This window comes from Salvia splendens, chromosome 10 (genome assembly GCF_004379255.2).
Source record: "Salvia splendens isolate huo1 chromosome 10, SspV2, whole genome shotgun sequence".
Lineage (NCBI taxonomy): Eukaryota > Viridiplantae > Streptophyta > Magnoliopsida > Lamiales > Lamiaceae > Salvia > Salvia splendens.
This window is the reverse complement of record NC_056041.1, coordinates 10943600-10960004: the sequence shown is the minus strand read 5'-3', so window position 1 is coordinate 10960004 and position 16405 is coordinate 10943600. Positions and strand designations below refer to the sequence as shown.

Sequence of the window (16405 nt, the reverse complement as noted above, 5' to 3'; positions counted from 1 at the left end):
ATAGATGAGACGGCAGCGAGACGGCGTTGTAGGGATACGTCTCGGTCTCGTCTCTCGTCCCGGAGGGACGGCTGGCGCGACAGCTCGCCACGCACCAGCGCTAGGCGTGACGCCCACACCGCGAGTGGGCGTCGTCACGCTGACGCAATAAATCATTTTTTTATAAAAATTTGATTTTAATTAAAAAAATAAATAAATAAAAAATTTAAACGGTAATGTTACCGTTTTCAAAGGTATTTTTTTTTCTTTTTTTACTCTATAAATACTCTTCTTTCATCTTCATTATACACAAAAACACACCTCTATTCTTCTTAAATCATCTCTCTTTCATCTACAATTTTCATCTCACATCTCCAATTTTCATCTCAAAATGTCCGGCGACGGAAACGAGGGCGACTCCGGCGGATATGACTTGAGCACGTTTGGCGACCGGCGGACATGTACAATGTCTTGGGTGCTGCCGGTTCCGGTTCGTCTACGCCGGCGGCGTACCAACCACCCTATTTTGATGTGGATGCATACTCTCGTCCCTCCGCCCCGAGGTATGGGCAATCGCAGGGATTATCCCAAATTAGTGAGGATTTTCCGGATGAACCCAATCCGGAAGGAGGACGAGGCGGTGGAAGCTCCAGGGGTCGAGCATTCGACGCCGTGGAGGAAGAGGAGGAGGCGGCCGAGGAGAAAGAGGATATGGGTCGTCATCCATACAGCCGCAAGGACACGATGACTCTGTTTACCGCTTTGGTCAGCGTCTCGTACGATCCCATCGTCGGGAATCAACAAACCCGCAAGTGTTTTTGGGAAAAGGTCACCGACGCCTACAATGAGAACAAGCCGTCTCGGTCCCGCCGCAGCACCATGAAGATTCTCCGCAGTCATTTTGACCGAGTCGACAGAGATGTCAAAAAATTTTGCTGCATCTACAAGAATGAAGCGGCTCAATACCAAAGCGAAGCTAGTGGAGCCGACATTATGAGAGCGGCTATGCGAGTCTTTTTTGACGACAACGGCAAAGAATTCAAACATGTCGATGTTTGGGAGGCCGTCAAAGAAGTTGAAAGGTGGGCCGGCGGTGTCCAGTCCAGCGCGGGCTCGAGCTCTAAACTCACGAAGCACACGGCGAGTGACCAATACTCATCTAGTGAGGGCGTGTTAGGCAACGCCTCACAAGAGGTTGATGGCACGACCACCGATGCAAGGGGCTCCTCTCGTGGGCATCGTCGGCCGCAAGGGACCAAGGCGGCGAAGACGGCTAGAGGGAGGAGGGGCCGAGGCGAATCAAGTTAGGCGGACTCGGTCTCGGGGTCGAACACCCTATTGTCCATGTACTTGACCGCCACGAAGGCTGACACTTCCCGCATTACGCCTCCGCAATATCAAGCTCATCTTGCCGGAATTGAGTATACGGCAAGACAAATCGGTATTCCGCCTCCAGGTAGTTTGAGTGCACCGCCACCGTTTTCGGGGGATGATTCGCCGGCGGAGTAGTTCTAATCAATTTCTATAAAATTATATTTTAAATTATGTAATTTATATTTTTTTAGGATTTTAATTATGTGTTTTTTTTTATTTTAAGTTATAATTTTATTTTATTTAATGAAGTGTGTTTTTATTAATTGAATTGGTTGGAAATAAAAATAAAAAATGAAATTGAATGAAGGTGTTATATCTTAGCTAAGAGATGGATGAAAAGTACAGTAGGTTGCGGATCGCCTTAGAATTTATAAATACCTACGCTCAAATTTGTAAAGCCTCAGTTGAAAGTTCCCCAACTACCTGTTTCTGCTCTGTATTCTGTAAGTCTCCTCTCATAGCTGTTCTCTGTGTTATTTTCCTATCTCAGACGTGAATTGAAGATGTGAGGAATTGGATTTGTCGAACAAATTGTCCAATCTTGTTGAATTTGAATCGTGTGCGTGATATTTCTTCTAGGGTTTTGTTATTGTGCATGTCTGTGTATGTTTGGTATGCAAAGAAGGAAATTATTTCCAAAAGTAGTAAACAAAATAAAGGCAAATTCTGGATGTTCTTCGAAATTGATGAAATTATTTCCAGCGAAATTCTTCTCGTAAAATTCTGAAAATCAAAGATGAATTTTCATTTTAGATGTTATTATTCCTATAAAATTTAAATAAAAGAAGAATTTTATAGAAGTAAAAAGTTGATGATTACCATCATTTTCGGTGCAGTTCTTCTTGAAAACTGATCTGGTGTATATCAAGGACTAGTTTAATTAGATTTTCCACTTTAGACACACAACTTATTATGTAACTATATGTATGTGTGTTTGGATTTTGTAATTGGCATGACTTTGAATTTTTCTTTACACTGTTCCAGTTCAGTTGTCTATTGAAAAATGGGTCAAATGCTTGGTTGTATTCAAGTAGATCAGTCTACTGTTGCTGTGAAGGAGCAATTTGGCAAGTTTGAAGAGGTGCTAGATCCTGGCTGCCATTGCCTGCCATGGTGTTTTGGCTACCAAGTGGCTGGCATCCTGTCATTACGTTTACAGCAGCTCGATGTCCGTTGTGAAACAAAAACTAAGGTTTGTTGCCATTCATTTGCTGCTTGAACTTTTGATTTCGTTGGAAGTAGCTTCAGCAAAATATCTCATGACTAACCAACAGAAGAGAAAAGAATCAGTTTGCAAATCATGAATTATTGTTTGCATTTTAGTCCTAACGTGACCATTTTCTCATTGATATGTTTCTTGCTGTCCAGGATAACGTGTTCGTTAATGTGGTTGCTTCGATCCAGTACCGTGCACTGGCCGACAAAGCATCTGATGCATATTATAAGCTATCTAACACAAAAGAGCAGATCCAAGCATATGTTTTTGATGGTAAGTTTATGAAGGTCAATAATTTCTTGTGTGACAGAACACCTTATAATAAGGCATGTTGCTGGTTGACTTGCTTAAGGTTTTGCCCCTTTGAATGTGGAATGTTGTATCTTTTGCGCGTACTATTTTAGAACTCTGGTCTATGTAACTGGAGAATAAGTTTCTTATCTGGATACTGTGTTTTTTGCGCGTACTATTTTAGAACTCTGGTCTATTGCGGTATTGTCTGAATTTTGTGACAGTCATCAGGGCAAGTGTACCAAAACTGGATCTGGATTCCACTTTTGAGCAGAAGGATGATATAGCTAGAGTTGTAGAAAGCGAACTTGAAAAGGTAGCTTATGCTCTTGATAGATGACACTTGTATACGTGTGAAGCTGGTCGTGTTTGTCAGTTGTACTGAGTGAATTTTGATTATCTCTTGTCTTTGCAGGCTATGTCTGCTTATGGATTTGAGATAGTGCAGACTCTAATTGTTGACATTGAGCCAGATGCTCAAGTGAAGAGGGCCATGAACGAGATAAATGCTGGTGAGTTTCAAACATATGAACTCAGATCTATAATGAATTGTACCCAACTATGCATTCTCTTGGATCTATGAAAAATGGTTAAAATCAGTTCTGGTTTTTCATTAGAAGGGTTAATTGTCATTAAAATAACGGCCTTTGAAATTAAAAGTTTGGCGAATCAGTTGAGATTTCTGATAGCCGGAAGAGTTGAGCATGCTTTAAGTGCTACAAATTCAATCTAAGGGTATTAGTTTGCAATGGTTTGGAATTATGTCGATTTTTTTTTAATTGTGTCGAAGATTGTGATTTAAATGACAATTAGTAAATCCTTATGCGAAAGATAGTGAGCATGCATCTCAGGCTCTTGGGGGCGATTTTATCGTGTTATTATGTGATTTTCTTCTTTTGGATTATCTGATAGTCTGTCAATGTTGCAACAGCTGCTCGACTCAGGCTTGCTGCGACTGAAAAAGCCGAAGCTGAGAAAATCTTGCAGATCAAAAGAGCTGAGGGAGAGGCTGAGTCCAAGTACCTGTCAGGGCTGGGTATAGCTCGTCAGCGGCAGGCCATCGTAGACGGACTGAGGGAGAGCGTGCTCGCCTTCTCGGAGAATGTTCCTGGGACGACCTCTAAGGATGTCATGGACATGGTCCTCGTCACTCAATACTTCGACACGATGAAGGAAATTGGTGCTTCATCCAAGTCCTCTGCTGTCTTCATCCCTCACGGACCTGGGGCTGTCAAGGATATTGCTACACAGATCCGCAATGGCCTCCTTCAGGGCGAGAGCGCCATGTCTTCTTCTTAGACAGGCTTGTCTCGATGCCCCGTTGTCCGTGTCCCGGGTTTGTGTAATTACACGTTGATGTGCATATATTTTCATGTTTTTAGACGACCATATTTAGCATTTGAAGTTTGTTTTCTCATGAAATATGTAATTATGCTACTTTGGGTGCTGCTTTGGCTATTGTGAGACGAAATGTTATATTCCAATATGCGTACGAGTTCGAGTTATGTAGGAGTAATTTTATCGAGATCAATTTTTTATAGTTTCCAATTATTCAAACTCTAAACTATAATTAACTGCTATTGAAATATCTAATTACCTTAGCAGTTAATTTTAATTATTTATAGTTTGTGATAATGTGCGACTTCTTTATCCTTTAGTGATACAGGGAGGTTTCAATAAGATTTTTTTTAAGTGAGAACTTAATGAAAATTATATAGTTTACTTATTAAGTCGATAATCGATATTTATGAATAGGCTAGCTAATATTAAGTTTGAAACTAATATTCCATTCGTCTCATAAAAATATAGACTTTTTTTTTTATTTTAGATTGTTCCATAAAAATAGCTTCCTCTATTTTTATAACTTTTTTCTCTCTAATAAGATGAGCTTTGATCTCCACTAGCAATACTATAATGATTTTTTTATCTCTCTTACTTTACCAATTCAAGTTAATATTATCCCAAATGTCCATATTATTTTGGTTTTTTCGTGCCAATAAATATTAATGAATTTACGAATTGATATAGTTTTGTGTTCTGACTTAAAAAAAAGTTTTGAAATGAACATTCTTCTATTAATACATAGAAAGAGATGTCAATCTAAAACCCGTCGATGAACATGAACAACCCGCTAAATTTAAAGTTAAACATGCATGTGTTTTAATTTATTTTCACAAATCTTGAATTATGCTAGCATTTATTTAATATTCCATGATAAATCAACCTTAGTTCATATATATCATTGAACTAACTCAAAATTTATCAACCTTATATTCAATCATATTTGAGTTAAGTGTGTAGTATTATGCAATTTTCCAAATTAAATATTCTATAATATTCTAATATTATTGATTTTTCTCATTATGCAAATCAATCAATTGATATTTCTCATTATGCATTAGAGATGAGCTTGCTCGGAATTCGAATATTTAGAATTAGATTTGTAATTTTTTAACCCAATAATCTTGAAATCTGATGAGATGATTCGAATGAAATAAGAGGAGAGATGAGAGGCAGAATTGGACAAAACTTTAGTGCAGGGGCTCTTACGTAATTATAATCTTTTATTTTTCCTAATACACTGTCTTGCTAACAAAGAAATCTCTCCATAATTGTTTAAAAAAGAAAATTAAAAGCAGAAGGGAGTGAAAATACCACAGCAGCAGAAGAGAGGGAAAAAATGAGCAGCATTGGCACAGGATACGATCTATCGGTGACGACATTCTCACCGGACGGCCGCGTTTTCCAGATCGAATATGCCGCCAAAGCCGTCGACAACAGCGGCACCGTCGTTGCCATCAAATGCAAAGACGGAATCGTCATGGTAAATCAAATTTTCAACTAACCATTTTCGATTCAGTTTTAGATTGCTAGGGTTTTTGCTGGGTTTCTCATTTTGCGGATGTTGTTCAAGGGAGTGGAGAAGCTGATTGCTTCCAAGATGCTGCTTCCAGGCTCCAATCGAAGAATCCACTCCGTTCATCGCCACTCCGGCATGGTACCTTATTCTTCTTTTTTTTTTTCTCACTAGCTGTAACTGACTGATAGTGTAGATTTGAAAAAAAGGGCATTTTTGAGTGTTTATATTATGTTTTCATTTAGATTCTGATAACTTGCATTAATTTCCTCGTGATATATCGTCTTCTTCATCATGTGGTGTTGATCTACTATGTGTTAAAGCTTTAATTCATGCGAAAGCTACTGAAAATTTAAAGGAATTTGACTGGTTTTAAAGTTTATCTAGAGTTTACTTTAGGTATTTGCTATTCAAAATTTGTTAGGGAGCTGTTTTAGGCTTCTGCCCTTCATTTTTATTATCTTGTGCTAAATGCTTATGCTTTGACCTTTGTCAGGCTGTTGCCGGATTAGCTGCAGATGGTAGGCAGATTGTTACACGAGCAAAGTCTGAAGCAACTAATTATGAGAAGTTCGTTTCTAGACACTTGTCTTGTTTTCAAGTCTTCCAACATCCTTTCTAAGCATACTCCTACTTGGAAACAATTCTGATGAGAACTGTGACTCATATTTACGAACTTTATAGTATATAAGACCTAGATTAAGTTGTTGCTCTTATCCTTTTCTCCTAAATAAAGGCAAAGTACCTTTAGTCTCTGTTGATACTGCTGAGGCAGGTGATCCTGAAATTTAAATTTAAATCATAATAAGATCTGGGTACACCCTTTTTTACCTCATGGAGATGTTGTCTAGAGGTGAGTTTAGAGTTTTAAGGTTTGGAATAAGATTGAACTAGGATACCAAATGATAAAATTTGGTTAGTGAAATCAGCTAATTTTCCCTAACAGGGGAGGGGGAATAGAACATTCCTTAGGCTGGATAGCTAGATGACGCGTAGTATGAATTGAAACTGCAGTTTATGAACTTAAAATAAATGAGAAGCTGTGTACAAAAATCAGGCTGGACATTTTTTACTTGTTCATGGCATATCACTCACAAAATCTTGTACCTAGGAAAATCACTAAAAATTGTTGCCTGCATTTTATCCGCTCAATGTTTTTTTTCTTTTTCGAGGCATGAATGTTCAGGTAGAAGCTTAGTTGCATATTGTTTTGACCTTTTGGGTACCTTTCTATGACTAACCTTTGCAATTGCTTACATGAGAATTGGTATGCTTTTGTATATTGCTTGGTATATATCCTTACATATTGCGTCTTTCATTTCCAGGGTTTATGGTGAAGCTATTCCTGTTAAAGAACTCGCAGAACGAGTGGCTAGTTATGTGCATTTGTGCACACTCTATTGGTGGCTCAGGTTGATACTGCATCTGTTTTATTTATCAACTTGATTCTCTTGAGCTGATTTCTCAATTTAATTTTTTTTAACCTTTTCAGGCCTTTTGGTTGTGGAGTGATTGTGGGAGGTTATGATAGGGATGGACCACAGTTGTACATGATCGAACCTTCTGGCATATCTTACGTGCGTTTTCTTTCCTCGTTACTTGCGCAAATGATGTGCATAACATCTAATTTCTTTATAGTCTGTATTTTAAATTATATGTAGTGTTCTGACACTTGATTTACTTGTACTTAATAATAAGTTTATGTGTCCATCTGTGATCTATTTATTTATTTACTGCTGCAGAGATACTTCGGTGCAGCCATCGGAAAGGGAAGACAGGCTGCTAAAACGTAAGTTTTTCTTATTCTGATTTTAGATTCACCAATTTTTGTGAAGTATGGGTATATGACATCTGAAAGGAAGGAAATAAAACCTACAATGAGCCTTTCATCTCTGCAATTTAATCTTCCTCTTCGTACCTTTTCTTGTTATGTTGTGTTAGTGTTGCTCGGGCACTACTGATTTGGCTCGTAAGGTCATTCAGCCTTCTTGGTTGATGTTATTGACTTCATACCACTTTCTGTTGTAGTGAACAGCCTTTTAAGCTTTTGCAGAACCGTGTTCATCTTTGTCATGCATTTTTCTTTCTATTTACTGGTAATCTCTATCTGCTGATGCTGAACCATTTGTTATATTGACAGAGAAATTGAAAAATTAAAGCTCTCAGAGATGACCTGCCGACAAGGTGTCATTGAGGTGGCCAAGATGTGAGTCATCTTCTAAATGACGTGCATATGCTTTTAGATATATATACAAGTTGTGTATGTGTTTGTTATTTCGTCTTTCATTCTCCTGTGTTTCATGAGCAGCATCTATGGGGTGCACGACGAGGCCAAGGACAAGGCCTTTGAACTGGAAATGAGCTGGGTCTGTGATGAGTCGAACCGCCAGCATCAAAAGGTAACTAGTGGATTTAATATGTTAGGTATCCTTAACTAATTTCAAACTCCTCAGGCCTTCTAGAGGTCTAGGCGTTTGTTTTGTTGCACTCTCCACTTAATGTTTATATTTCGTAAACCTACCAGGTTCCGGAAAATCTACTAGAGGAAGCCAAGTCAGCAGCTAAAGCCGCCCTTGAAGAAATGGATGCAGATTAGATTAAGCTGTTGGCTTTTGCTGAGATCCTTATCCAGCCTTTTCTCATCTGCTTTTCTGCTTCCCATCGCTTACATTGGTTTTGTTTTATAAACATGAAAAAGTATGAAGACGACAACAATATGACATTATTGCTAGGTTGTATTAAACCTTATGATCATTTAGTAGACTTCATTTATGGTGTACGAAACATTCATTTGCACTTCGATTTTTCTAATTTTCACGTGAAATTAGTGATGCACACTTTTAGGTTGAAATGGCTGGCTTGTGCTATTGTTGTTGGATGATACGTTAACTAACTAGGTAGAGGTCAAGATCGTTTAAAGGATTTTTTGTTATACGAGTCAAATGTTGTATTCTCATCTCTGTTAAGTGACATTTATATATGGATCCAAATTATGATGATTGAAATGATTAAACATGAGACTCACCTAGATGTGCAGTTCGAAAGCAAAACTCAGAAAAGGAGTTTTTTGTACAATACCGATATGAAAATGGCGTCAAAAAACAATCATGTCATTAGCAAAAAGAAGTGGAAAACACTATTCTTGAAACTAATACTCCACACAACATCTGGCTAATCGCGTTCCAAATTTCCAATAGAATAAGATGAACAGCTCATTTCTTTACAATAATTAATGACATAATAACACAAGATATAAAACCTGTATAGCAAAAGCAGATGAAACAACAATTGTAAACAAGAATCAGAAATGAAGCTTTTTTTTTGGATCTCATCAAGGATCACCTGTTCTTGTTTCAGCTTCTCAAAGCGTCTTGGCCTCTCTCCTCAGCTTGTGTTGGTTTGCTGTACACAGGAAGAACTCTACCAAATCAAGAGGCGGAAACTCTGCTCTGCCCTTGCCATAAGAACGTGTTTTCACCCAGATAAACGACCCCGAATATTATAACGAGGGGCATGGTCCATCTTCAGAGAACAACATGATCACACAAAAGCCGCTTTGGAATGAGGAACTGAAACAGAAACAGGCGAAATGGTATATAACTCTCGACTAAGAAAATGGCTAGATCCTAGCTCGATGTTTCAGCTTCCTTTCCACCATCTTCTTCGTTAATCTGTTTCTTCAACCTTCTTAACCAGATCTCATAGTCAACAGGGTACGGCGTACCACAGAGACTGTCAACGTAATCTGCAAATGCTTTCAGGACAGCAGAGATTGCTCCGAGCTTCTGCTGAATCAGCCTCCTCGACCAAGATGTTTCCCTCCACTGGAGTGCTCCTTCAACTGAATCCAGAACGGGTAAATCACCGCCAGAGCAGAAGTAGAGCATATATACTAGGCTTTCTGCATCAGAAGCAGAGCACAACTTCCCTTCTTGAAGAGCAGAAGTAGAAGAGAAATGAAGGTTTAGTGCCGGACGATCCCTTTCTTCCAAAATGGCATGCCCCCAACCGATAAGGATGAAATAAGGCTGCCTGAGACCAGGACTCACATAGATTATGTTTTCTGGCCTGATATCCCCATGCCGAATCCCAGACGAAGCTGAAGTAGAGAGTGCAGACAAACAATCATGGCAGCACTTAATAGCCTCGTCTGGACCAAACTGCCCAGATCTAACCATGTCGGAAACAGTCCTACCAACTGGCCCGGTTACTAGGACAGGAGTTCCACACCATGGCTGATCGCAATTGCCACCTGCACTTGTTTTCCGACATTGGCCAGGATGAATCACCCGGCCTGATGCAACCACTTCCGGAAGATACTTACTGGACAATCCTTTTTGTTTCATAATACCAAGTACTTTAGTTTGCCTCTGAACTTGATACCATAGCTTCATATCCTCCCAGGCTGGCTCCAACTGTGATGGATGCGAACCAACATACAAAAGGTGAGACTTTCCTGGATCTTGAACAGGAGATGCAATGTAGTATAGAATCTCCCCATCATTTAAAACTTCATCTATCTGATAACCGCTCTGACAGTTCGAATCCTCCACCATCAACACAGATCCTACTTCGAGCTTTAGTGTCTTTGCAGAATCCACTTTAACAGATTCTTCTTGTACCTCTATGATCTCGGGTGAAGCATTGCGATGTTGGAAGCGAAACAAACCATTACCATTCACCCTTGTATACTCCAACTTCCTCTCAATCCTCCTGGCTTGAAGACGGGAACTGTGGTCGGCAGCTAAATCTTCTATACTGTTCTTAGGCATTCCGGCGTATTGTGCTATAGATTGAAATGTAGTGTAAAGTACCTGTAAAGCCCCAATATCGCCCCAGTTAGCATTTCCAAGCTTGTTCCAGATCCTGTCAACTGGTGAGATTGCAATTTTGGAATGGTTTTTTATCCATGCGGCAGCAGATTCATAGATGTTATTCAGATCGCAGTTCAGCTTGCTCAAATCACCTTCAACTTTAAGGACGCCACCACAATGAGAGTCAACTAGAAGTACAAACACAGAATTCAAACTCAGAGGGATATTTGATCTGCTGATGCTTCTGGCAAGCAACACACGAAGAGCAAGGAATAAAGCTTCACCAATAGTAGAGACAGGAGGACTAGAGTTATCCGCTGAAGCATGATTTCCAATATCAGGTCGCAGCAGTGCCAACTCAATGATATCATCCCACTTCCCTTGTGGATGTCTTGGGTTCCTTAGCATTATAGCCGACGCACATAGGCCTCCGACTTTACCTTTTGCAATGGCCTGCTCAGCTTGGTAAAATCTCAAGTTTCCTTCATATAGAGAGGAAACGTAGAAAGGCATCATACCATCTTCTGGGCCCCAGAAAGCTTCCCACATGCCATTCACACTTGCATGCAGAAAATCCTCAAGAGCAAGATAAGCTGTTGCCTCCACGTCACTGGATGTTGAAGCATAAATAGCACTAGGCATCCGAATTAGCTGTTGAAAGGGAACACCTTCTAGGGCATAATCGAACTTCTGAAGATCTATTAACTCGAAAGGAAGATCAAAGGCAGACCTCACATTATCTTCAACTATATCCTCAAGCCAATCCTCCAGGTTTTCTTTCAGGACTTCACTGTCCACAAATCTACGAAGAAACTCCTTCCTATCCAGAGCCCTACCACCTGAGGAGGTACTGGACTTTTTGGTTGCTGAATCTACTGATTCCTGATCTGGTGATATACCTGATAGGAATAATATCATTCACATAACACGCATTTAGGACATTACCAATCGATCAACTTATATCTGAAATAAGTACCCCGAGATTACAAAAATCAAGTGCTAGAAACTATAATTTGCAAGTTCTCAGCCTTGTCCCCTTCCACAAGCTAATAGATACCTATTCTATAAAATCATCAACTAATTTACCAGCAATGAACTATCTTGACTGTGACACACTCCAGTTGGGGAAGTTTAAAGGATCTAGAGGTAAGCACGTGCTTAATTGTTTAGTAACTAGTGCTCCGTACAGTTTTTTTATTGCAGATGCACTCCGAAATAAAACGTAAGTACCCAGCATTGTTTCAAAAACGTTATTTAGAGAACAATATTGTTATTTCTTTTCAAATTGCAAAGAACTCAGCTACATAAGAATAAAGGGACAGGCAGCAATATGACTTAATACTGATACCAGTACAACTTGGAGTACTTAATATTCACAAGAAAAACTATGGCACTTTAGAGCTCACCCAAGGCATATAAACTAATAAACTACGGAAGCACACATTAAATTCAGCAAAAAAATTTGCAGGTAATTTATCCAGAACGACAGCACCCCCAATAAACACGCAAACAAATTAAATAAAAATCCTAAATTTCTAAACTAAGACACCCCCAGCACCTGAAACTGCACAAAACTCAAATGACGGCATAGATCACAAATTAAAAACTTTGATTAATCCTGATATGGATCACCCCAGACTCGAGACTACTTAAATTCTCGAGAGACTCGGAGTAAATGATCCCCCAAACGGAAGAATTAAGCCACAATTCGGTAAACTGAAACGCATCCGAAGTAAAAAAAAATGGGAAAGTGCAACATAAAAATAGAATTAGGGCTCTGACAGAAGGTAATCAAAATTTATGCTTACCTGCCATAGCAGAGACGAGAAACGGATAAAAAAATGGAGCTAAATTTGGTTGTAGATCGTTGACATCAGTAAGCAGCAGTCGTAGACGAGTTTGACCCACTTTCTCTCTCTACGGACGGAAGCTTCATTTAGCTTCTCTCTCTAGAATCAATGTTTGTGAGAGTGCTAAAAGAAGCCTCGGTTTTACAGAAGCGTGTAGTAATATTTTGTCACTTCCTATTTTGTCCTTACTCCTTCAACTCGTAGTACTCAATTTTACTAATATAATATTCAGAAAATAAAAAGAAATTTTAATATTTAACTCAATAAAGAAATTCCACTTTTTAAATATGAGTTTTTCTCATTAATTAATTGTACTATACGTTTAGCCAGGAGTTTTATAAAGAAGAAGAAGAAGAAAATTGATGTTCTTTAACTGGAGATGATTATGAAAAGGGGTTGGTCTTCATGCACATATAATGATGTGCCTCAAATATTACACTTGATGTTCTTTGACTTGAATAATGATTGATGATGGGGTACGGACTAAACAAGCCCAATAGCAGTGACGGCCCATCAGCCCAAAGCCCAAGGAAGAGTATCAGATCGGCATTACCAAAGAGTTCGACCCCAGCCTACAGCTCGGTAAAAGCCAACCAATCAGTTCGGCATTACCAAAGAGTTCGGCCCCAGCCTACAGCTCGGTAAAAGCCGACCAATCAAGCTCTACTCTCAGATCGGCAAAAGCTGCTCGGCAATAGTTCAGCAGTTCGGTCTCAGTATTCGACCGAACTGGGAGATAGTGGACCCATGCAGGATCTCTTGACCACTACACGATCTATTTAGTGGTGTCAAATCATGCAGGATCTCATGCGGGATAAGCGGACCAAACAAAGAGGTAGTGGACCCATGCAGGATCTCCATGATCTCCACGACATCCACAACCATCATTAGTGGTGATGCAAGCCACGATCTTAGTTCAATGTATAAATAGAACTTAGATCAGATAGAAAAAGGTTAAGCTCTCTAGAGATAAAATATCATATAGCAAGTCTGTGTTGTAAGCTGTAATCCCAGATCAAGCAATATAATCTTGCCTTCCCTTCTTCCCGTGGACGTAGATTTACTTCAGTAAATCGAACCACGTAAATTCATTGTGTCGTAGTCTTTATTCTCTACCAGCATTTACTAACATCAGAAATTCGCGAATTCATCACTGGCGCCGTCTGTGGGAACAGAGAACCAAATTTGTGATAAAGCGAATTTTTGACCCTTTTTCCACCCCAAAAAAAAAAATGCATACCAGATCACATAACACCCATAATACCGTTCGTGATAACCGTGAGGAAGCTAGTCCAGCTCGCAGGTCTGAAAAACGGCCTCGGGAGACATCTACCTCCGGTTCTCACGAAGAAGGAACAAGCCACTCCAGGAGAGATCGCACCGAGTCTTCCCAGCAGCCCGATTTAAATGAAGCTGTCAAGCTGTTCTTGGCCGAGAAGCAGGAGGAGTTCTTAACCTTCCTGCAGAAGAGCCAACAGCCGGAGAAGACAACGGCGGATTCTCCCTCCTCATCCAGACATGAAAGTCACTACCGCAGTAGTGACGTGTCTTCCAGGAGAAAGAATCCTCAACCCCGACATGTTCCTGTTCCTCCTCGGTACCGGAACCACAGGAGAACTCCATCTCCTCCGTACCGAAGAGATGTCGGGTTCGCCATGTACGGAGCATTAAAGACTCCGTTCCCGGACGATATCACCCGAACTCCTTTGCCGCGGAACTACCGGACACCGTCAATGACTTATGACGGGCTAGTGGATCCTCATGACTTCTTGGGATGCTATCAATATAATATGGCGAACCAGGGTCTCAATGAGGTCCATATGTGCAAGCTGTTCCCCGAGCTGCTCATCGGGAACGCCAGAAGGTGGTTCGACAGCCTTCCTCAAGGCAGCATTAGATCCTACCGAGATCTAATGGATGCTTTCCACAGGAGGTTCTTTCAGAAAGCGGAAGCCCGAATTACTTCGGCTCAGCTGCTTTCTATACGTCAAGGTCGCGACGAAAAGATCAGCGACTTCATGACGAGATTCCACAAGGAATGCCTACAAGTAGAAGATCTCAACGATCTACTTGTCATTTCGGCATTCCAAAATGGAATCCTGCCCGGAGCTCTCTACAGAAAGCTCGTGGAATGCAGTCCGCAAACAGCTCAAGAGATGTGGGACATTGCGGACCAGTTCTCCCGTGCCGATGAGGCAGACCGTCGAAAACGGTCTTTAGACAGCTCATCTAGAGGAGACGAAAAGAAGCCCGATCATAGCGATCAGAGGTTTCCTCGCCGAACTCCTTTTGAAAGAATTCAAAGGGCACCGGTACAAGGCAGATTGGGACCACGTCTCAATCCTGAGAAGCCGCCCGCTCAGTTCGTACCATTGAACAAGTCAAGAGCGGAAATTTTCGAACTGCATTCCGATATGTTCGAAAAGCCAAGGCGGATGACGAAATCGGCCGCGCGCCGACCTCAGGATCAATATTGCTCCTTCCATCAAGACTACGGTCACGATACCGAGGAGTGCCGACATTTGGCTGCAGGTATTGATGCCCTTGTGAAAGCAGGGACGTTAAAAAAATACCAAAGCAAGCAGCCGAAAAAGAACAAAAAGCAGGGAGGTGCGAACTGCGCTCCTCAGGATCCGAAAAGGCAACAGGATCCCGAAGACGATAACGAGCCGCAATATGATGGAGTAATCCTAACTATTGACGCTCTCCCTGCCGGGAAGACTAAATCGTCTCTGAAGTCATAGAGCAGAGGTTTAAAAGCTCGGTCTCCCACCCACAAGCAAACGGACTGAAGCCGTGATTCCGGTTGAGATCGGCATACCCAGTCCCCGAACTCTAAATTTCTCCTCAGAAATGAATGATGACGGACTGAGAGCCGAACTAGATCTGGCCGAAGAAAGAAGAGAATTGGCCTGCATAAAAGCAGCCAAGTACAAGGAGCAAGTAGCCCGGTATTATAACAAAAGGGTGAAAAAACTGCAATTTCAAGTGGGAGATCTCGTCTTGAGAAACAACGAAGTAAGCCGAGCAGAAAAGCTGGGCAAACTCGAACCCACATGGGAAGGTCCATATCGGGTGTCAGAAGTCCTCGGCAAAGGGTCTTACTAATTGACTCACATGTCAGAAGAACAAGCACCCCGAACATGGTACGTTTCCAACCTCAAAAAGTTCCATTTGTAAGAGACAGTCCGGTCAGTCAGTCTTGTGTCTAGTTCGGTCCTAAGGCTATGTGCGTTTTTGTCTCTATGTGCTTTCTTTGTTTTTTTACTTGCGTTTTGTTTGTCTATGTGCGTTTTGTCTGTCTGTGTGTGTGTCGTCTCTTACAAATGTTACTGAGGTATCTTGTTCTTCGAAGGCTGATCCCCTTTTTAGAACATATATAAGCTAACGATTGTGAGTCCAAGCTTCTAAGGAGGATACAAGACCACAATTCAGCTTAAGAAACAAGCAGTTCGTCTGAAACGAGCTGCAAGCTAACGATTGTGAGTCCAAGCTTCTAAAGAGGATACAAGACCACAATTCAGCTTAAACAAGCAGTTCGTCTGAAACGAACTGCAATAAGCCAACGATTGTGAAGTCCAAGCTTCTAAAGAGGATGCAAGACCACAATTCAGCTTAAGAATCAAGCACTTCGTCTGAAACGAACTGCAACAAAAGTCCGATTCACGCGATAAAACTTGCCTGAATTAGGACAAGGGAAAGTCCGATCCACGCGATAAAACTCGCCGAATTAGGACAAGGGAAAGTCCGATCCAAGCGATAAAACTCGCCAAATTAGGACACAAGCTTAGTCCGGTCAAAGATGTTTATTTCATCAGACCAAAGACGAGTCCGGTCAAAGATGTTTATTTCATCAGACCAAAGACGAGTCCGGTCAAAGATGTTTATTTCATCAGACCAAAGACGAGTCCGGTCAAAGATGTTTATTTCATCAGACCAAGGACCAAGTCCGGTCAAAGAAGTTTACTTCATAAGACCAAGGACCAAGTCCGGTCAAAGAAGTTTACTTCATAAGACCGAGGAC

At 40.8% G+C, this 16405-nt stretch overlaps 3 protein-coding genes across 3 annotated transcripts; 2 read left to right on the top strand and 1 right to left on the bottom strand.

Moving 5' to 3' along the window:
- The first annotated feature begins 1717 nt into the window (after window positions 1–1717).
- LOC121752915 (hypersensitive-induced response protein 2-like) lies at window positions 1718–4365 on the top strand. Its single transcript, XM_042148015.1, has 6 exons — window positions 1718–1796; window positions 2338–2545; window positions 2722–2842; window positions 3085–3176; window positions 3276–3372; window positions 3792–4365. Exons 2-6 carry the CDS (start codon window positions 2357–2359, stop codon window positions 4157–4159), a joined length of 867 nt encoding a protein of 288 aa, XP_042003949.1. The 5' UTR covers window positions 1718–1796; window positions 2338–2356; the 3' UTR covers window positions 4160–4365.
- A 1114-nt stretch (window positions 4366–5479) lies between these two features.
- LOC121753175 (proteasome subunit alpha type-3-like) lies at window positions 5480–8501 on the top strand. The gene is made up of 9 exons (XM_042148375.1): window positions 5480–5684; window positions 5775–5858; window positions 6214–6287; window positions 7043–7129; window positions 7210–7294; window positions 7460–7506; window positions 7858–7923; window positions 8026–8116; window positions 8242–8501. The coding sequence occupies exons 1-9, from the start codon at window positions 5541–5543 to the stop codon at window positions 8311–8313; spliced, it is 750 nt and encodes a 249-aa protein (XP_042004309.1). The 5' UTR covers window positions 5480–5540; the 3' UTR covers window positions 8314–8501.
- Window positions 8502–8827: 326 nt separating this feature from the next.
- LOC121752494 lies at window positions 8828–12509 on the bottom strand. Its single transcript, XM_042147599.1, has 2 exons — window positions 12340–12509; window positions 8828–11430 (listed from the first exon to the last, which is right to left on the bottom strand). The coding sequence occupies exons 1-2, from the start codon at window positions 12344–12346 to the stop codon at window positions 9344–9346; spliced, it is 2094 nt and encodes a 697-aa protein (XP_042003533.1). The 5' UTR covers window positions 12347–12509; the 3' UTR covers window positions 8828–9343.
- Window positions 12510–16405: the final 3896 nt, after the last annotated feature.